Source organism: Neoarius graeffei, chromosome 18 (assembly GCF_027579695.1).
Source record: "Neoarius graeffei isolate fNeoGra1 chromosome 18, fNeoGra1.pri, whole genome shotgun sequence".
Classification (NCBI taxonomy): Eukaryota; Metazoa; Chordata; class Actinopteri; order Siluriformes; family Ariidae; genus Neoarius; species Neoarius graeffei.
In genome coordinates this window covers 38,442,971-38,466,591 of record NC_083586.1, presented here as the reverse complement: position 1 = coordinate 38,466,591, position 23,621 = coordinate 38,442,971, and the positions used below count along the sequence as shown (strand labels likewise).

At 44.6% G+C, this 23,621-nt stretch overlaps 1 protein-coding gene across 1 annotated transcript in view; it reads right to left on the bottom strand.

The window, feature by feature from the left end:
* The window catches only part of gsk3bb (glycogen synthase kinase 3 beta, genome duplicate b), a 112,204-nt gene extending 100,577 nt beyond the window's left edge, over nt 1–11,627 (bottom strand). The window contains exon 1 of the mRNA XM_060898791.1: nt 10,716–11,627. Within this exon, the coding sequence (XP_060754774.1) occupies nt 10,716–10,806 (91 nt within the window). The 5' untranslated portion in view covers nt 10,807–11,627. The remainder of the gene's footprint in view (nt 1–10,715) is intronic.
* Between the last annotated feature and the right edge of the window lie 11,994 nt (nt 11,628–23,621).

The window sequence follows — 23,621 nt, the reverse complement described above, 5'->3', positions numbered from 1 at the left end:
CTCGCGACGTATCAGCTCGTAATAATGAGATCCCCTCGCGACGTATCAGCTCGTAATAATGAGATCCCCTCACGACGTAGCATCTCGTAATAATGAGATCCCCTCACGACGTATCAGCTCGTAATAATGAGATCCCCTCGCGACGTATCAGCTCGTAATAATGGGATCCCCTCACGACGTATCAGCTCGTAATAATGAGATCCCCTCACGAGGTAGTATCTCGTTTATGAGATCCTCTTACGACGTAGCATCTTGTAATAATGAGATCCTCTCACGACATAGTATCTCGCAATAATGAGATCCCCTCACGACATAGTATCTCATTTATGAGATCCTCTCATGATGTAGCATCTGGTAATAACGAGATCCTCTCACGATGTAGCATCTCGTAATAACGAGATCCCCTCATGGCATAGTATCTCATTTATGAGATCCTCTCACGACGTAGCATCGCGTAATAACGAGATCCTCTCGCGATGTAGCATCTCGTAATAATGAGATCCCCTCACAACATAGTATATCGTTTATGAGATCCTCTCACGACGTAACATCTCGTATTAATGAGATCCTCTCATGACATATCATCTCGTAATAAAGAGATCCCCTCACGACGTAGTATCTTATGAGATCCTCTCGCGACGTAGCATCTCGTAATAATGAGATCCCCTCGCGACGTAGCATCTCATAATAATGAGATCCCCTCGCGACGTATCAGCTCGTAATAATGAGATCCCCTCGCGACGTATCAGCTCGTAATAATGAGATCCCCTCGCGACGTATCAGCTCGTAATAATGAGATCCCCTCACGACGTAGCATCTCGTAATAATGAGATCCCCTCACGACGTATCAGCTCGTAATAATGAGATCCCCTCGCGACGTATCAGCTCATAATAACGGGATCCCCTCACGACGTATCAGCTCGTAATAATGAGATCCCCTCACGAGGTAGTATCTCGTTTATGAGATCCTCTTACGACGTAGCATCTTGTAATAATGAGATCCTCTCACGACATAGTATCTCGCAATAATGAGATCCCCTCACGACATAGTATCTCATTTATGAGATCCTCTCATGATGTAGCATCTCGTAATAACGAGATCCTCTCACGATGTAGCATCTCGTAATAATGAGATCCCCTCATGGCATAGTATCTCATTTATGAGATCCTCTCACGACGTAGCATCGCGTAATAACGAGATCCTCTCGCGATGTAGCATCTCGTAATAATGAGATCCCCTTACAACATAGTATATCGTTTATGAGATCCTCTCACGACGTAGCATCTCGTATTAATGAGATCCTCTCATGACATATCATCTCGTAATAAAGAGATCCCCTCACGACGTAGTATCTTATGAGATCCTCTCGCGACGTAGCATCTCGTAATAATGAGATCCCCTCGCGACGTAGCATCTCATAATAATGAGATCCCCTCGCGACGTATCAGCTCGTAATAATGAGATCCCCTCGCGACGTATCAGCTCTTAATAATGAGATCCCCTCGTGACGTATCAGCTCATCATAATGAGATCCCCTCACGACGTATCAGCTCGTAATAATGACATTCCTGCACGACATAGTATTTCGTTTATGAGATCCTCTCACGACACAGCATCTTGTAATAATGAGATACTCTCACGATGTAGCATCTCGTAATAATGAGATCCCCTCACGACATAGTATCTCATTTATGAGATCCTCCCACGACGTAGCATCTCGTAATAACGAGATCCTCTCGCGATGCAGCATCTCGTAATACTGAGATCTCCTCACGACATAGTATCTCATTTATGAGATCCTCTCACGATGTAGCATCTCGTAATAACGAGATCCTCTCGCGATGTAGCATCTCGTAATAATGAGATCCCCTCGTGACGTATCAGCTCGTAATAATGAGATCCCCTCACGACATAGTATCTCGTTTGAGATCCTCTCACGACATATCTCGTAATAATGAGATCCCCTCACGACGTAATCTCATTTATGAGATCCTCTCGTGACGTAGCATCTCGTAATAATGAGATCCTCTCATGACGTAGCATCTCGTAATAATGAGATCCCCTCGCGACGTAGCATCTCGTAATAATGAGATCCCCTCGCGACGTATCAGCTCGTCATAATGAGATCCCCTCGCGACGTATCAGCTCGTCATAATGAGATCCCCTCGCGACGTATCAGCTCGTCATAATGAGATCCCCTCGCGACGTATCAGCTCATCATAATGAGATCCCCTCGCGACGTATCAGCTCGTAATAATGAGATCCCCTCGCGACGTATCAGCTCGTAATAATGAGATCCCCGCACGACGTAGTATCTCGTTTATGAGATCCTCTCACGACATAGCATCTTGTAATAATGAGATCCTCTCATGATGTAGCATCTCATAATAATGAGATCCCCTCACGGCATAGTATCTCATTTATGAGATTCTCTCACGACGTAGCATCTCGTAATAATGAGATCCCCTCACGATGTAGTATCTCGTTTATGAGATCCTCTCACGACATAGCATCTTCTAATAATGAAATCCTCTCACGATGTAGCATCTCGTAATAATGAGATCCCCTCACGACATAGTATCTCATTTATGAGATCCTCTCACGATGTAGCATCTCGTAATAATGAGATCCTCTCACGATGTAGCATCTCGTAATAATGAGATCCTCTCACGACGTAGCATCTCGTAATAATGAGATCCCCTCGTGACGTATCAGCTCGTAATAATGAGATCCCCTCACGACATAGTATCTCGTTTGAGATCCTCTCACGACGTAGCATCTCGTAATAATGAGATCCTCTCACGACATATCTCGTAATAATGAGATCCCCTCACGACGTAATCTCATTTATGAGATCCTCTCGTGACGTAGCATCTCATAATAATGAGATCCTCTCATGACGTATCATCTCGTAATAATGAGATCCCCTCGCGACGTAGCATCTCGTAATAATGAGATCCCCTCGCGACGTAGCATCTCGTAATAATGAGATCCCCTCGCGACGTATCAGCTCGTCATAATGAGATCCCCTCGCAACGTATCAGCTCGTCATAATGAGATCCCCTCGCGACGTATCAGCTCATCATAATGAGATCCCCTCGCGACGTATCAGCTCATAATAATGAGATCCCCGCACGACGTAGTATCTCGTTTATGAGATCTTCTCACGACATAGCATCTTGTAATAATGAGATCCTCTCATGATGTAGCATCTCATAATAATGAGATCCCCTCACGACATAGTATCTCATTTATGAGATTCTCTCACGACGTAGCATCTCGTAATAATGAGATCCCCTCACGATGTAGTATCTCGTTTATGAGATCCTCTCACGACATAGCATCTTGTAATAATGAGATCCTCTCACGATGTAGCATCTCGTAATAATGAGATCCTCTCACGATGTAGCATCTCGTAATAATGAGATCCCCTCACGACATAGTATCTCGTTTATGAGATCCTCTCACGATGTAGCATCTCGTAATAATGAGACCCTCTCACGATGTAGCATCTCGTAATAATGAGATCCCCTCGCGACGTATCAGCTCGTAATAATGAGATCCCCTCGCGACGTATCAGCTCGTAATAATGAGATCCCCTCACGACATAATATCTCATTTATGAGATCCTCTCACGACATAGCATCTCGTAATAATGAGATCCTCTCACGACATAGTATCTCGCAATAATGAGATCCCCTCACGACATAGTATCTCATTTATGAGATCCTCTCATGATGTAGCATCTCGTAATAACGAGATCCTCTCACGATGTAGCATCTCGTAATAATGAGATCCCCTCATGGCATAGTATCTCATTTATGAGATCCTCTCACGACGTAGCATCGCGTAATAACGAGATCCTCTCGCGATGTAGCATCTCGTAATAATGAGATCCCCTCACAACATAGTATATCGTTTATGAGATCCTCTCACGACGTAACATCTCGTATTAATGAGATCCTCTCATGACATATCATCTCGTAATAAAGAGATCCCCTCACGACGTAGTATCTTATGAGATCCTCTCGCGACATAGCATCTCGTAATAATGAGATCCCCTCGCGACGTAGCATCTCATAATAATGAGATCCCCTCGCGACGTATCAGCTCGTAATAATGAGATCCCCTCGCGACGTATCAGCTCGTAATAATGAGATCCCCTCGCGACGTATCAGCTCGTAATAATGAGATCCCCTCACGACGTAGCATCTCGTAATAATGAGATCCCCTCACGACGTATCAGCTCGTAATAATGAGATCCCCTCGCGACGTATCAGCTCATAATAACGGGATCCCCTCACGACGTATCAGCTCGTAATAATGAGATCCCCTCACGAGGTAGTATCTCGTTTATGAGATCCTCTTACGACGTAGCATCTTGTAATAATGAGATCCTCTCACGACATAGTATCTCGCAATAATGAGATCCCCTCACGATAAGGTATTAGGCAGAGACCCGTCCACCCGTAAATTTGACGGGTGATTGCCGATTTCAACGGGCAAGTATACACACAGACGGATACTGAAACGGACGATAATGCCGAAAATTTTCGCACATGAATACTCCCACATGTCGTCCGATAAATCCAGTTATGTTCCGCCCACACACGGACTGGCCATCGGGAGTAGCGGGAGTTTTCCCGGTGGGCTGGTGGTTCAGCGTGGGCCGGCGGAGAAAAAAAAAAAAAAAACAGTTGCGCGCTGGCCTTTAATATGATAAGCAATGTTAACAGTTTCTTTAACAAACTGTTAACATTGCTTATTACAGTTGCGCGCTGGCCTTTAATATGATAAGCAATGTTAACAGTTTGTTAAAGAAACTGTTAACATTGCTTATCATATTAAAGGCCAGCGCGCAACTGTTTTTTTTTTTTTTTTTCTCCGCTGGCCCACACTGAACCACCGGCCCACCGGGAAAACTCCCGCTACTCCCGATGGCCAGTCCGTGTGTGGTTCCGCCATCATTTACAAATCGTAAGAAACACAGTTTAATACGAAAAATACTGAAAACTTGAAATGAAAAATCAGAATATTTCATCGTTTCCGCCATTTTGGCCCGCACTGAATCTTGTAACATGCGGACTGAATAAATCGCGAATTCTGATTGGTCGAAAATTGCCAAACACCCTGCGTTGTAGTTTCCTCTTTCTTGGCGGGAGAACCACATTTTTTTTTGCTGACTCACTCTTCTGGATCAAGATGAATCCCAACAAACGCCCCAAATTGAATGTGACAAAAACTGATTCGTTTTTCCACAAAAAGACAGAAAAGGTATGTGTGATACATTGATTAACAAGGGGGTTTCATTGGGGTATGGTAAAATAGAATACTGTTGGTTTTTTTTTTTAATTAAATACTGTAACTAGATCAAAAGATTATATACAATTCATTGTTGTTTATTTTCTTTTCACTTTTGTTACCAAATCAAACACCATACATACATCTGATACATTCAGGAGTGAAACTGAAAAAAATACAAAGTAAAAATATGCAATATTTCTGATCAAAAATTACACGCCATTTCACCCTGAAAATGTCCTAGAATGCAGGAAATGAAGTCTAAATTTCAAAAATTTTCTGGGGGGGCATGCCCCCAGACCCCCCTAGAGGGACTTCGCGCCTGCAGCGCTCGTCTTCGCACCTGCGGCGCTTATCAGGATTATATAAAATATTATTTTTGACTGGTAAATTTCTTTTTCTGCCTAATACCCTACCTCACGACATAGTATCTCATTTATGAGATCCTCTCATGATGTAGCATCTCGTAATAACGAGATCCTCTCACGATGTAGCATCTCGTAATAATGAGATCCCCTCATGGCATAGTATCTCATTTATGAGATCCTCTCACGACGTAGCATCGCGTAATAACGAGATCCTCTCGCGATGTAGCATCTCGTAATAATGAGATCCCCTTACAACATAGTATATCGTTTATGAGATCCTCTCACGACGTAGCATCTCGTATTAATGAGATCCTCTCATGACATATCATCTCGTAATAAAGAGATCCCCTCACGACGTAGTATCTTATGAGATCCTCTCGCGACGTAGCATCTCGTAATAATGAGATCCCCTCGCGACGTAGCATCTCGTAATAATGAGATCCCCTCGCGACGTATCAGCTCGTAATAATGAGATCCCCTCGTGACGTATCAGCTCATCATAATGAGATTCCCTCACGACGTATCAGCTCGTAATAATGACATTCCTGCACGACATAGTATTTCGTTTATGAGATCCTCTCACGACACAGCATCTTGTAATAATGAGATACTCTCACGATGTAGCATCTCGTAATAATGAGATCCCCTCACGACATAGTATCTCATTTATGAGATCCTCCCACGACGTAGCATCTCGTAATAACGAGATCCTCTCGCGATGCAGCATCTCGTAATACTGAGATCCCCTCACGACATAGTATCTCATTTATGAGATCCTCTCACGATGTAGCATCTCGTAATAACGAGATCCTCTCGCGATGTAGCATCTCGTAATAATGAGATCCCCTCGTGACGTATCAGCTCGTAATAATGAGATCCCCTCACGACATAGTATCTCGTTTGAGATCCTCTCACGACATATCTCGTAATAATGAGATCCCCTCACGACGTAATCTCATTTATGAGATCCTCTCGTGACGTAGCATCTCGTAATAATGAGATCCTCTCATGACGTAGCATCTCGTAATAATGAGATCCCCTCGCGACGTATCAGCTCGTCATAATGAGATCCCCTCGCGACGTATCAGCTCGTCATAATGAGATCCCCTCGCGACGTATCAGCTCGTCATAATGAGATCCCCTCGCGACGTATCAGCTCATCATAATGAGATCCCCTCGCGACGTAGCATCTCGTAATAATGAGATCCCCTCGCGACGTATCAGCTCGTCATAATGAGATCCCCTCGCGACGTATCAGCTCGTCATAATGAGATCCCCTCGCGACGTATCAGCTCATCATAATGAGATCCCCTCGCGACGTATCAGCTCGTAATAATGAGATCCCCTCGCGACGTATCAGCTCGTAATAATGAGATCCCCGCACGACGTAGTATCTCGTTTATGAGATCCTCTCACGACATAGCATCTTGTAATAATGAGATCCTCTCATGATGTAGCATCTCATAATAATGAGATCCCCTCACGACATAGTATCTCATTTATGAGATTCTCTCACGACGTAGCATCTCATAATAATGAGATCCCCTCACGATGTAGTATCTCGTTTATGAGATCCTCTCACGACATAACATCTTCTAATAATGAAATCCTCTCACGATGTAGCATCTCGTAATAATGAGATCCCCTCACGACATAGTATCTCGTTTATGAGATCCTCTCACGATGTAGCATCTCGTAATAATGAGATCCTCTCACGATGTAGCATCTCGTAATAATGAGATCCCCTCGCGACGTATCAGCTCGTAATAATGAGATCCCCTCACGACATAGTATCTCATTTATGAGATCCTCTCACGATGTAGCATCTCGTAATAATGAGATCCTCTCACGATGTAGCATCTCGTAATAATGAGATCCTCTCACGACGTAGCATCTCGTAATAATGAGATCCCCTCGTGACGTATCAGCTCGTAATAATGAGATCCCCTCACGACATAGTATCTCGTTTGAGATCCTCTCACGACGTAGCATCTCGTAATAATGAGATCCTCTCACGACATATCTCGTAATAATGAGATCCCCTCACGACGTAATCTCATTTATGAGATCCTCTCGTGACGTAGCATCTCATAATAATGAGATCCTCTCATGACGTATCATCTCGTAATAATGAGATCCCCTCGCGACGTAGCATCTCGTAATAATGAGATCCCCTCGCGACGTAGCATCTCGTAATAATGAGATCCCCTCGCGACGTATCAGCTCGTCATAATGAGATCCCCTCGCGACGTATCAGCTCGTCATAATGAGATCCCCTCGCGACGTATCAGCTCATCATACTGAGATCCCCTCGCGACGTATCAGCTCATAATAATGAGATCCCCCTCGCGACGTATCAGCTCGTAATAATGAGATCCCCGCACGACGTAGTATCTCGTTTATGAGATCCTCTCACGACATAGCATCTTGTAATAATGAGATCCTCTCATGATGTAGCATCTCATAATAATGAGATCCCCTCACGACATAGTATCTCATTTATGAGATTCTCTCACGACGTAGCATGTCGTAATAATGAGATCCCCTCACGATGTAGTATCTCGTTTATGAGATCCTCTCACGACATAGCATCTTGTAATAATGAAATCCTCTCACGATGTAGCATCTCGTAATAATGAGATCCCCTCACGACATAGTATCTCGTTTATGAGATCCTCTCACGATGTAGCATCTCGTAATAATGAGATCCTCTCACGATGTAGCATCTCGTAATAATGAGATCCCCTCGCGACGTATCAGCTCGTAATAATGAGATCCCCTCACGACATAGTATCTCATTTATGAGATCCTCTCACGATGTAGCATCTCGTAATAATGAGATCCTCTCACGATGTAGCATCTCGTAATAATGAGATCCTCTCACAACGTAGCATCTCGTAATAATGAGATCCCCTCGTGACGTATCAGCTCGTAATAATGAGATCCCCTCACGACATAGTATCTCATTTGAGATCCTCTCACGACGTAGCATCTCGTAATAATGAGATCCTCTCACGACATATCTCGTAATAATGAGATCCCCTCACGACGTAATCTCATTTATGAGATCCTCTCGTGACGTAGCATCTCATAATAATGAGATCCTCTCATGACGTATCATCTCGTAATAATGAGATCCCCTCGCGACGTAGCATCTCGTAATAATGAGATCCCCTCGCGACGTAGCATCTTGTAATAATGAGATCCCCTCGCGACGTAGCATCTCGTAATAATGAGATCCCCTCGCGACGTATCAGCTCGTCATAATGAGATCCCCTCGCGACATATCAGCTCGTCATAATGAGATCCCCTCGCGACGTATCAGCTCATCATAATGAGATCCCCTCGCGACGTATCAGCTCATAATAATGAGATCCCCTCGCGACGTATCAGCTCGTAATAATGAGATCCCCGCACGACGTAGTATCTCGTTTATGAGATCCTCTCACGACATAGCATCTTGTAATAATGAGATCCTCTCATGATGTAGCATCTCATAATAATGAGATCCCCTCACGACATAGTATCTCATTTATGAGATTCTCTCACGACGTAGCATCTCGTAATAATGAGATCCCCTCACGATGTAGTATCTCGTTTATGAGATCCTCTCACGACATAGCATCTTGTAATAATGAGATCCTCTCACGATGTAGCATCTCGTAATAATGAGATCCCCTCACGACATAGTATCTCATTTATGAGATCCTCTCACGACGTAGCATCTCGTAATAATGAGATCCTCTCACGACGTAGCATCTCGTAATAATGAGATCCCCTCGCGACGTATCAGCTCGTAATAATGAGATCCCCTCGCGACGTATCAGCTCGTAATAATGAGATCCCCTCACGATGTAGCATCTCGTAATAATGAGATCCTCTCACGATGTAGCATCTCGTAATAATGAGATCCCCTCACGACATAGTATCTCGTTTATGAGATCCTCTCACGATGTAGCATCTCGTAATAATGAGATCCTCTCACGATGTAGCATCTCGTAATAATGAGATCCCCTCGCGACGTATCAGCTCGTAATAATGAGATCCCCTCGCGACGTATCAGCTCGTAATAATGAGATCCCCTCACGACATAATATCTCATTTATGAGATCCTCTCACGACATAGCATCTCGTAATAATGAGATCCTCTCACGACATAGTATCTCATTTATGAGATCCTCTCACGATGTAGCATCTCGTAATAATGAGATCCCCTCACGATGCAGTATCTCGTTTATGAGATCCTCTCACGACATAGCATCTCGTAATAATGAGATCCTCTCACGATGTAGCATCTCGTAATAATGAGATCCTCTCACGATGTAGCATCTCGTAATAATGAGATCCCCTCACGACATAGTATCTCGTTTATGAGATCCTCTCACGATGTAGCATCTCGTAATAACGAGATCCTCTCACGATGTAGCATCTCGTAATAATGAGATCCCCTCACAACATAGTATCTCGTTTATGAGATCCTCTCACGACGTAGCATCTCGTAATAACGAGATCCTCTCACGATGTAGTTCATAATAATGACTTGCTATCTCAAAGTAATGAAATTCTCGCTCATAATTACGAGTTGCTATCTCAAGACTTACTATCTCATCATAATGAAATCTTAGTATCTCACAGTTATAACTCTCTCAATGAGACCTGAAGTCATAATTTGAGAAAATATTATGAAATAATAGTTTAAAAACAAAATTATGACTGTCATTATGAGGATAGAAGTCATAATTTCGAGGTACTTTCTGATCATTATGACACCCTCTGTGGGACAGAGACTGAGAGACAGAGACTGAGAGACAGAGACTGAGAGACAGAGGGATAGAAGGACAGAGACAGAGGGACTGAGAGACAGAGACTGAGAGACAGAGGGATAGAAGGACAGAGACAGAGGGACTGAGAGACAGAGGGATAGAAGGACAGAGACAGAGGGACTGAGAGACAGAGGGATAGAAGGACAGAGACAGAGGGACTGAGAGACAGAAGGATAGAAGGACAGAGAGACAGAAGGACTGAGAGACAGAGACAGTACTCACTGCTGACTTTCATGTTGCCGAACGCTGAAGGCTGCGGCACAGCGGGTTTACAGCTTTCTGCAAACGACGTGGTTCTGGGCCGACCAGACATTTTTCAGACAGACAATCTTCCTTTTTTCCCCCCTTTTTTTTCCTCGATCTTCTTTCCTGATGATGGTTTATTTCCTGAAGCACAGCCGGACTCGATCAGTGCAGTCACTGCGCCTTGCGGGTGTCTCTCTCTCTCTCTCGGTTCTATGCTGGTCAGCTAAATCCCCGGCTGTCTGTGTGGACCAGGAGGACTGGACGATTTTAACCGCTCAAAGCTTTTTGTGTGTTTATTCACCCAACAGTAAATATGTCATTCAAAGTTCAACAAGCAAAGAATAACAGTCAAACACAGAAATAATCAAATTAACACCAACAAAAACCGTCTTGACCGTGTTAGCCAGTTAGCTAGCAGCAAGCTAGACAAGCAAATTCAGGAGCCACTCACAGGCTAGAAAACAAAAAAAAGAGCTAAAATGACAAATAAAACAAAACGTACAGCTTCTTCTCGAGCGCTGTATTGACGTGAAATGAGCTGAAGTAAATAACTATATTCTCCAAAATAAAGCTAGCTCGCTTGGCTAAACCCAACGGGCTCCATGCTCCATCCACTGGCCATGGCGGCAGCCTGATTCAGCTCTGCCCAGCACTCACAACGCTCAAAATCACACAAACACACAGAAATCAAAACTGTTCGGAGACGGATCCGGATTTCTACCATCCATAAACTCGGAAACGCTGTCGGTGATGATTTCCAATCACAGTAAACCGAAGTTGGATGGCTGAAACCCAGCAGGAATCTTCACATTAAAGCAGGCCAGCTCCTGTTTAAAAAAAAAGGCTGTGCACTGAATCCTTGCCTTTCCTCTCTCCTCCTCTCCTTCTCCTCCCTGGGACTGACTGGGCTGGAACGTAGACTCCTAACGCCGTCTGCGTAACAGCGCCGGTTTCTCCATGAAGGAGCACGCGCGTTACGCAAAGAGACTGTTTCGGGAATCCGGGCGTTGTGCACGCGCACGGTGGTTGCACGGACCAATCAAAAGCGGAGTGTGTGAGGAAGTGGGCGGGGTCATGATCAGGCTGCTCTAAAATTCGACCTCTGGTGTTGAAGAAGGGAAAGAGAAATAAAGAGGTGGTATTGCGGCAAAGCTGGAAAACTGGGGGGGGAAAACAAATAATCCGATATAAGAATTGCTGACCGATTAAAGTATATTATTATCTATGTATATAAATGTTAATTTATCTGTTTTTGTACTAATTTGTACAAAGTGTGTTCATACACACCCTTTATAAGGAGGTTGAGTTGGGTTTGGAGAGATGGAGGGATGCATTGGAACGAAGAGGAGGGCGGCACGGTGGTGTAGTGGTTAGCACTGTCGCCTCACAGCAAGAAGGTCCGGGTTCGAGCCCCGTGGCCGGCGAGGGCCTTTCTGTGCGGAGTTTGCATGTTCTCCCCGTGTCCGCGTGGGTTTCCTCCGGGTGCTCCGGTTTCCCCCACAGTCCAAAGACATGCAGGTTAGGTTAACTGGTGACTCTAAATTGACCGTAGGTGTGAATGTGGGTGTGAATGGTTGTCTGTGTCTATGTGTCAGCCCTGTGATGACCTGGCGACTTGTCCAGGGTGTACCCCGCCTTTCGCCCGTAGTCAGCTGGGATAGGCTCCAGCTTGCCTGCGACCCTGTAGAACAGGATAAAGCGGCTAGAGATAATGAGATGAGATGAGACATCATTGCATTCCGTTTTTATTTGTACTTTGTCCCAACTTTTTTAGAATCGGGGTTGTACATGCACACACACGCATATATATATATATATATATATATATATATATATATATATATGGGCGGCACGGTTTTGTAGTGGTTAGCACTGTCGCCTCACAGCAAGAAGGTCCGGGTTCGAGCCCCGGGGCCGGCGAGGGCCTTTCTGTGTGGAGTTTGCATGTTCTCCCCGTGTCCGCGTGGGTTTCCTCCGGGTGCTCCGGTTTCCCCCACAGTCCAAAGACATGCAGGTTAGGTTAACTGGTGACTCTAAATTGAGCGTAGGTGTGAATGTGAGTGTGAATGGTTGTCTGTGTCTATGTGTCAGCCCTGTGATGACCTGGCGACTTGTCCAGGGTGTACCCAGCCTTTCGCCCATAGTCAGCTGGGATAGGCTCCAGCTTGCCTGCGACCCTGTAGAAGGATAAAGCGGCTAGAGATAATGAGATGAGATATATAGATATATATATATATATACACACACATATATAAATTGGAGCAAATAAACAGTCAAGGGCACTTGAGGTATAGCAGGTAAACATGAAATAAGCAGTATAAACAATAAACTAATAGCTGTTAAGGTGAGGTAGTGCAGAATAGTGCAAATGAGCGAGGTAAAGTGAAATGTGCAGTCCCTGAATTGAGTGTGTGAATGAATGTGTGTGTGTGTGTGTGTGTGTGTGTGTGTGTGTGTGTGTGTGTGTGTGTGTGTGTGTTGGGGGGAAACTGTGAGGGTGACATGTCAGATGCTGAAAGGGGGGCAGGGGGGTGTGCGGGCAGAATCTGTGGCAGGGGGCAGAGGACGGAGGAGGGGCAGAACAGGGAGGGAGTTGAGCCTCCTGACCGCCTGGTGAAAGAAACTGTTCTTGAGCCTGCTGGTTTTGGCCCGGAGACTCCGCAGTCTCCTCCCCAACGGCAGCAGGCTGAAGAGGCTGTGAGATGGGTGGGTGGGGTCACCTGCAATCCTGATGGCTTTGCGGGTGAGGCGGGAGTTATAGATATCCATAAGAGAAGGGAGAGAGACACCAATGATCCTCTCAGCTGCTCTCATGATGCACTGCAGAGTCTTGCAGCAGGACACGGTCCAGGGTGTACCCCGCCTCTCGGCGGTAGTCAGTTAGGATAGGCTCCAGCTTGCCCGCGACCCTGTAGAACAGGATAAGCGACTACAGATGATGATGGATGGATGGATGGATGGATGGATGGATGGATGGATGGATGGATGGATGGATGGATGGATGGAATGAAGGTGCAAAACAGAATACATGTGCATCAATGAGAATGGGGATGAGAGTGTAGTGAAGATGCAAGGAGTAGACATAAAGAAAGTTGGTGAATTCAAGTATCTGGGGTCAACTGTGCAGGAAAATGGGGGCTGCGATAGTGAGGCAAGAAAGGAGAGTGCAGGCAGGGTGGAGAAGGATTTCGGGAGTCATTTGTGATAGGAAAGTCCCAGCAAAAGTGAAAGGTAAGATGTATAAGACAGTAGTGAGACCAGCTGTGATGTATGGATTGTGATGTATGGATTCCCTTAACGAAGAGGCAGGAGGTGGAGTTGGAGGTGGCGAAGTTGAGGATGTTAAGGATTGCGATGGGAGGTTGGACAGGATAAGGCAGCGTTTCTCAACCTTTTTTCAGTCACGGCACCCTTCAGAAGTATGCAAATTCTCAAGGCACCCCCATATAAAATATACGCAGTCACGCTGACCATACGCTGACCCCGGCGGTGACGTTGTGACATGGGAAAGGGGGCCGTGAGACAAATTTTGATGATGCATGAGGCGGCGATGACCTGCATAAGTGTAACTATCGTTTTTTGGAATTTTAATTCATTTAATTTATTACAATATTAGAATAGGGCAGCACGGTGGTGTAGTGGTTAGCGCTGTCGCCTCACAGCAAGAAGGTCCTGGGTTCGAGCCCCGGGTCCGGCGAGGGCCTTTCTGTGCGGAGTTTGCATGTTCTCCCCGTGTCCGCGTGGGTTTCCTCCGGGTGCTCCGGTTTCCCCCACAGTCCACAGACATGCAGGTTAGGTTAACTGGTGACTCTAAATTGACCGTAGGTGTGAATGTGAGTGTGAATGGTTGTCTGTGTCTATGTGTCAGCCCTGTGATGACCTGGTGACTTGTCCAGGGTGTACCCCGCCTTTCGCCCATAGTCAGCTGGGATAGGCTCCAGCTTGCCTGCGACCCTGTAGAAGGATAAAGCAGCTAGAGATAATGAGATGAGACAATATTAGAATATATAATTTTTTGACGGCACCCCGGTTGAGAAAGGCTGGGATAAGGAACAAGCACATCAGAGGGACAGCACATGTGGAGAGCTTGGGAATTAAGCTAAGAGAGATGAGCTTGAGCACGTCCTGAGAAGAGAAGCAGAGCATGTTGGAAGGAGAATGTTGAGGATGGAGCTGCCAGGCACACGAAAACGAAGAAGGCCAAAGAGAAGATACATGGATGTGGTGAGAGAGGACATGAAAGTGGCGCGTGTGGTAGAGAAGGATGCGGAAGACAGGGAGCAATGGGGACGAAAGATCCGCTGTGGTGACCCCTAATCAGGAGCAGCCAAAAGAAGAAGAAGAAGTGTCCATACACACACCTGGAAGAGAAGAACACTCATGTGCAGATGTTGTTCCTGGACTTCAGTTCAGCTTTTGATACTATAATTCCACAGCATCTGGTGAACAAACTGGGTCCCCTGGGCTTCAGCACCCCCCCGTGCAACTGGCTGCTAGACTTCCTCACCAAAAGACCACAGTCAGTGCAGGTCGGACAGAACACTTCCAGTGTCATCACCCTTAGCACAGGCTCCCCTCAGGGCTGTGTCCTGAGCCCTCTGCTGTTCACTCTGATGACACACGACTGCGTCCCCAGGGCTGCCAGCAGCCACATTGTAAAGTTTGTGGACGACACAACAGTGGTGGGCCTCATCAGGGACTGCAACGACCTGGCCTATAGAGAGGAGGTGGAGCAGCTGGTGGGCTGGTGCAGGGAAAACAACCTGATCCTGAACGTGGACAAAACTAAAGAGATCATTGTTGACTTCAGGAAAAACCAGCCCCACAACGCTCCACTTCTCATCAACAACACGGCTGTGGAGGTGGTCAATAGCACCAAGTTCCTGGGGGTGCACATCACAGACAATTTCACATGGTCTGTGAACACTGCGTCACTGGTCAAGAAGGCACAGCAGCGTCTGCACTTCCTGCGTAGGATGAGGAGAGCCCACCTGCCCCCACCCATCCTCACTACATTCTACAGAAGCACCATAGAGGGTGTTCTAACCAGCTGCATCTCTGTGTGGTGTGCAGGTTGCAGTGCCTCTGATTGGAAGACTGTGAGGAGAGTGGTGAAGACAGCAGAGAAAATCATTGGGACTTCTCTTCCCTCCATTCAGGACATTGCACCAAGGCACTGCATGTCTCGAGCCAGAAACATCATAAGTGACCCCTCACACCCTCATTATGGTCTGTTCTCCCCTCTGGCCTCTGGAAAGAGGTTCCGCAGCATTCGGTGCAGGACCACCAGGTTCTGTAACAGCTTTTTCCCCCAGGTCACCAGACTGCTGAACTCCAAATCCAAACTCTAAACTTCTATTTATCTCATCTCATCTCATTATCTCTAGCCGCTTTATCCTGTTCTACAGGGTCACAGGCAAGCTGGAGCCTATCCCAGCTGACTATGGGCGAAAGGCGGGGTACACCCTGGACAAGTCGCCAGGTCATCACAGGGCTGACACATAGACACAGACAACCATTCACACTCACATTCACACCTACGGTCAATTTAGAGTCACCAGTTAACCTAACCTGCATGTCTTTGGACTGTGGGGGAAACCGGAGCACCCGGAGGAAACCCACGTGGACACGGGGAGAACATGCAAACTCCACACAGAAAGGCCCTCACCGGCCACGGGGCTCGAACCCGGACCTTCTTGCTGTGAGGTGACAGCACTAATCACTACACCACCGTGCCACCCTCACTTTATACTATTGCACTTTATAATATTTTTGCTGCTGCATAACTTAATTTAATACACTTCATATTTAATTCTGTGCTGAGCCAAATTGCAATGAAATTTCATTCTGTATACACTTGCTGCATACTGAATGACAATAAAGGTTGTCTAAGTCTAAGTGTGTCCATAACTTGCCCCTGATTTTGTGTGAAAGTAGAGGGAGTGAAGGTGGGGTGGGAGAAAACCAGGGAAATTTTAGATTTTACTATTATATTACTTCCCTTTTAGCAATAGAATAGTAATAACTAATATAGGGCGGCACGGTGGTGTAGTGGTTAGCGCTGTCGCCTCACAGCAAGAAGGTCCTGGGTTCGAGCCCCGTGGCCAACGAGGGCCTTTCTGTGCGGAGTTTGCATGTTCTCCCCGTGTCCACGTGGGTTTCCTCCGGGTGCTCCGGTTTCCCCCACAGTCCAAAGACATGCAGGTTAGGTTAACTGGTGACTCTAAATTGACCGTAGGTGCGAATGTGAGTGTGAATGGTTGTCTGTGTCTATGTGTCAGCCCTGTGATGACCTGGCGACTTGTCCAGGGTGTACGCCCGTAGTCAGCTGGGATAGGCTCCAGCTTGCCTGCGACCCTGTACAGGATAAGCGGTTACAGATAATGGATGGATTAACTAATATATAAAGTAATTATTTATTAATCATGATGACAATGATGTAGTGGGTAGCTTTGCTGCCTCATAGCTCCACATTCTCAGAAAATAAAGTAGATTATTGTTCCTTTAGTGGTACAATGGCTTGTCACTGGGGCAGTACTCTTTATATACTGCTTGGGACTATATAGGTCCTATAAAGGTACACATAGTTACCTTGAGGTCTAATAATGATCCATGGGGGGTACATTAGTGTAGATTGTACCTGAGGGAACAGAAATGGACTCCTACTGTACTTCTATTTCTAACTGTGTCGGGTTCGTGGTTTGAGCCTGAGCTTGGGACTTGTGTAGAGTTTTATATGGTGTCCAAGGGTGTTTCCTTTGGGTTCTCTGGTGTCCTCCCACCTACCAGAGCATGTGCTAGGTGAATTAGTTAGGCTAAATTGCACCTAGGTGTGTGAGGGAGAGAGGTTGTGATATTGTGTGTATGTGTGTGTGCGTGTGCCTTGGTGCCTTTTGAGAATATTGACAGGTTTGAGAACCAGATGTTACATAGTGGTTCATTGCAGGGGAAAAAAATCACGGTGGACAGAACACATCTGCTTTGCTTGCTTTTTTAAATTTACTTTTAAAATCATTACATCTTGCATTTGAAGGTTGCCTGCATATAGGAATGGGAATTTCTTGTGGTAGCCCCTCCCATATACACTAATGCCAGTGATTCCAACTTTAGTCCCAACAATGTTACTTTGCTGTGCTAGTGCGAACTTTTTTGCGCCACAGTCATTTTTTGGTTGAAATGCTCGGAACCGGTTCTAGATTAGACACCAGCAATGTGTTGGTGGAAAAGGGCTAACATGGTGCCTTGTGATGGACTGGCATCCCATCCAGGGCGTATTCCCACCTCACACTCAGTGTTCTCAGGATATACTCCAGATTGACCAGAACCCTGACTAGGATAAAATGATAAAAGTTCATTAATATGGCTTGCCTTTAAAAACTTGTGAACATTTAGGCTAAATGTGTAATGTCAAAGTCCCTTCCTACGCCATGTGGCGCATAGGGCGACACCAAGCTCCGTTTCTGTAGCCCTCGGGCTCTCGCGTATTACATACAGTGGGGAAAACAAGTAATCTAGGTTAAAGACCAAGCTGTTTTCAGATGCTTTCTGTTAAATAATTAATATTTTTACATTTTTTATAATCTTTACTTTCTCTGCATGTTTTAAATTTACTTTAATTTTATTCTATTTTATTCCGCTGGTTTCTTTTTCTTTTTCTCCTTTTTTCTTTTTGGCATTTTATTATTTTATTTCTACTATTGTTTAATTCTTATTATTTTCTTTTAATTCTTTTAATTCTTTTAATTAATTGTTTTAGATTAAAAATAAAATTATTTTATGTAATTTTATTTCTCTATTGTTTACTGTTTTTGTTTTTGCTTCTGTAAAGCACATTGAACTGCCATTGTGTATGAAATGTGCTATATAAATAAACTTGCCTTGCCTTGCCTTTGATCCCTTGCTGATTTTGTTGGTTTGGCTACTAATAAAGACTCGATCAGTCTGTAATATTAATGGTAGGTGTAGTCTAACATGCTGAGACAGAATATCACAAAGAAAATCAAGAAATTGACTTGAAAGAATTTGTATTAATTTATTTGCATTTTATTGAGGAAAATAAGTATTTGAACCCTCTTGCCAAAAGGACTTAATACTTTGTGGCAAACCCCTTATTAGCAAGCACAGAGGTCAGACATTTTTTGTAGTTGATGACCAGGTTTCTGCACATATTAGGAGGAATTTTGGTCCACTCTTCTTTGCAAATGACCTCTAAATCATCAAGATTCCGTGGCTGTTGCTTGGCAACTCTGAGCTTCAGCTCTCTCCATAGATTTTCTATAGGATTCAGGTCCGGAGATTGGCTGGGCCACTACATGACCTTGATATCTTTCTTCTTCAGCCATTCCTTGGTCGCCTTGGCTGTATGCTTTGGGTCATTATCCTGCTGGAAGACCCATCCACGACCCATTTTAAGCTTCCTGGCAGAGGGAAGGAGGTTTTCACTTAGGATTTTACGGTACATGGCTCCGTCCATCCTCCCATTGATACGGTGAAGTAGCCCTGTGCCCTGTGCAGAAAAACACCCCCAAAGCATAATGTTACCACCTCCATGCTTGACAGTGGGGATGGTGTTCTTGGGGTCATAAGCAGCATGTCTCTCCCTCCAGACACGACGGGTTGAATTGATGCCAAAGAGCTCAATTTTGGTCTCATCTGACCATAACACCTTCTCCCAGTCACTCTCCAAGTCATTCAGATGTTCATTGGCAAAGTTCAGGCGGGCCTGCACATGTGCTTTCTTAAGCAGGGGTACTTTGCGAGCACTGCAAGATGTTAGACCATTGCGGTGTAAAGTGTTACCAAGTGTTTGCTTGGTGACTGTGATCCCAGCTGCTTTAAGATCATCCACTAACTCTGCCCATGTTGTATTAGGTCTATTTCTCACCGTTCTCATGATCCTGGAAACCCCACGAGGTGAGATCTTGTTTGGAGCCCCAGACCTAGGCCGATTGATGATCATGTTGTGAGTCTTGTACGTGCGCACAATTGCACCAACAGTTGTCACCTTAACGCCCAGCTTCTTGCTAATGGTTTTGTAGCCCATACCGGTCTTGTGCAGGTCTACAATCGTCTCCCTTAAATCCACAGAAAGCTCTTTAGTCTTTCCCATGTTGGAGAGTTTGGAGTCTGACAAACTGATTGATTCTGTGGCCAGGTGGCTTTTATACAAGTCATTAGTGATATCAGGTGTCTTCAATTTAGGTGACAAGGTAATTTGGAGAGTCTAACTTGTCTGTATTAACAAGAACTCTTGATGGTTACTAGGGGATCAAATACTTCTTTTTCTCAATAAAATACAAATAAATTAATATAGATATTTAAAAGTTATTTTCTGGATTTTCTTTTTGATATTCTGTCTCCAGCGGCACGGTGGTGTAGTGGTTAGCGCTGTCGCCTCACAGCAAGAAGGTCCGGGTTCGAGCCCCGGGGCCAGCGAGGGCCTTTCTGTGTGGAGTTTGCATGTTCTCCCCGTGTCCGCGTGGGTTTCCTCCGGGTGCTCCGGTTTCCCCCACAGTCCAAAGACATGCAGGTTAGGTTAACTGGTGACTCTAAATTGACCGTAGGTGTGAATGTGAGTGTGAATGGTTGTCTGTGTCTATGTGTCAGCCCTGTGATGACCTGGTGACTTGTCCAGGGTGTACCCCGCCTTTCACCCGTAGTCAGCTGGGATAGGCTCCAGCTTGCCTGCGACCCTGTAGAAGGATAAAGCGGCTAGAGATAATGAGATGAGATGAGATATTCTGTCTCCACATGTTAGAATACACCTACCATTAAAATTACAGACTGATCAAGTCTTTCTTAGTGGGTAAACCAACAAAATCAGCAAGGGATCAAATACTTGTTTTCCCCACTGTAGCTAGGGTTACAGTGGGGGACTAGTCCTCTGGTAGCCGCGAGAGTTTGACTCCCCACTCACATCTGTATTGCAGCGTGCCTTGCCAGACAGCAGTAGGTTCCATTTTTATGATGGTCTTTGGTATGACCCAACTGAATAGAACTCACGATCTCACAATCGAGAAGCGGACACGCTAACCACTACGCCAACTCACAGCCAAGTGTGTCATGTATACATGCAATAATGTTTTACTTCAGTGTCATTCAACAGTGTAATTAATACTTTGTATAGGTAGATCACACAGATAATAAATCCATCCATCCATCATCTATTCTGCTTATCTGTCATGGGGAAAGCTGGAGCCAATCCTAGCTGACTTCAGGCGAGAGGTGGGGTACACCCTGGGCAGGTTGCCAATCTATTGCAGGGCTAATAGAGAGACAAATAACCATTCACACTCACATTCATACCCATGAGCAAATACATACTGTATAGAGGACCCAGTTGACCTAATCTACATGTACTATCTGGACTGTAAAAGGACACCCGCACAGGCATGAGAACATGCAATCTCCTCACAGAAAGGCCTGAGTTAGCCGTGAGGTTCAAACCCAGAGCCTTCTTGCTGTGAGGTGATTGTGCAATCAATAGGCAAATTCATTTAAGTCCCTTGAAAGTGATGCTTCAGTGAGCAAGGATGTCTCATTTGGTAAATACATTAAATCGATTCCTCTTGTCCTCATTTATTTTCCTTTCCTCAAATGGTGGAGCTAAGAAGTGTAGAATGGAAGCAAGGTTGTTTTTTTTAAATTATTATTTTAATAATGTAAAGATAAAAAATGACAATATAAACAAATCAATGCAAATGTACAAATAAATAAATAAGCACATAATGTTTTAACAGTTTTCCTGAAGCTTGATGTAGTTAATATTTGCATATCGCAAATCCTTTTCAAAATTATATAAAAATGTTTAATATTCTGCAGTTTACATCTATGTATGTAACTATTTACCAATAAACTTGTGTTTACAAATAAAATATTCATTTTCCAGTTCTCTTTCATAATTAGTAAACCAAAAATAATCCTTTTAAAATATGTTTTATTGAACAAGTTATGGTGATACAATCACACTAGTCATTCACTTTATATAAAATAATAATAATAATAATAATAATAATAATAATAGAAAACTTGGTAGCTTAGAGGTTGAGTTAATACAAATTATTTAATTGTTTGTATTATTCAGAGGTGGACAAAGTACCCAATTTCATTACTTAAGTCAAAGTACAGATCCCACTGGTCAAATGTTACTCCAATACAAGTGAAAATTGTACAGTCAAATTTTTACTTAAGTCAAGTATTTGCTTTTAAAAATACTTAAGTATTAAAAGTACATTTTCTGTCAACGCATCGTTGTATTATTGCCACAACGCTTACAAAACCTCATGCCATTTCCAAAGACAGAAATGTGAATTCACAAAATGAATGCATGCTGTGCATCATTGTGGTTTAATGTTAAGCTAGCTAGTCAGTGAAGCTCCACCTGACATGCTAGCAAACTCTTTTCAAACTCGAAATCATATTGGGTAGCTAACACTACTAGAAAAGAAAGATTTCTACATTCTGTTTATTTGGCAAGATTATGCTAAAACATATTTCTGAAAGGACTTCAGATAACTTAACGTTATTCATGTTAGCGTAACTCCATTTTTACATGCTAACTAACAGTGTCCAAGTTAACCATCCATCCATTATCTGAAGCCGCTTATCCCGTTCTACAAGGTCGCAGGCAAGCTGGAGCCTATCCCAGCTGACTATGAGAGGTGGGATACGCCCTGGACAAGTTGCCAGGTCATTGCATGGCTGACACATAGACACAGACAACCATTCACACCTACGGTCAATTTAGAGTCACCAGTTAACCTAACCTGCATGTTTTTGGACTGTGGAGGAAACCCACGCAGACACGGGGAGAACATGCAAACTCCACACAGAAAGGCCCTCATCGGCCGCTAGGCTCGAACCCAGGACCTTCTTGCTGTGAGGCGACAGTGCTAACCACTACACCACCATGCCGCCCTCCAAGTTAACTAGCTATGTGCAAACATTAGCCGTGGACAAGACTATGGCAACTTGGCGGGCAAATCCACAGAAAGTCATTTGACTAACCAGACTGCATATTGCAACGTTATCGCTAGCTCTAAAAGCACAGACAACTTCGTTGCAAGCTTTCTCTTGGAATAAAACGTTTATATCCCTCAATATGCTTCCGCAGGTTGGATGGCGAGTTTTTGTAGGCCGTGATGTGGTTCATTTTTGGCAAACAAAGCAAACATTTAAAACAAAACGTATCTTTAATCCTTGCAGAAAACTGAAACATGGGTTCTAGGTATGACCATGAGTGTGTGCATTCTCCAGAAGAACCGCCTCCTTCCATTCTGCCATCAACTGATCGTGTTCAAATAACTGAGCTTGATTTTATCCAGTCTATGGATGTGACGTGACCCTAGTGATTACTGATAGACTGTCTCAGTGTCACCTGCGAAAAAACCAATCACGTTTTCGAAAAGAAAAGAAAAAAACATCCACTTTCAAAGCTGCTTCAAAGTAATGAGGACCTTGATAGAAATGTAGTGGAGTAAAAAGTACGATATTTGCCTTTCAAATGTAGTGAAGTTAAAGTCATAAGTCTCATCTCATCTCATTATCTGTAGCCGCTTTATCCTGTTCTACAGGGTCACAGGCAAGCTGGAGCCTATCCCAGCTGACTACAGGCGAAAGGCGGGGTACACCCTGGACAAGTCGCCAGGTCATCACAGGGCTGACACATAGACACAGACAACCATTCACACTCACATTCACACCTACGCTCAATTTAGAGTCACCAGTTAACCTAACCTGCATGTCTTTGGACTGTGGGGGAAACCGGAGCACCCGGAGGAAACCCACGCGGACACGGGGAGAACATGCAAACTCCGCACAGAAAGGCCCTCGCCGGCTACGGGACTCGAACCCGGACCTTCTTGCTGTGAGGCGACAGCGCTA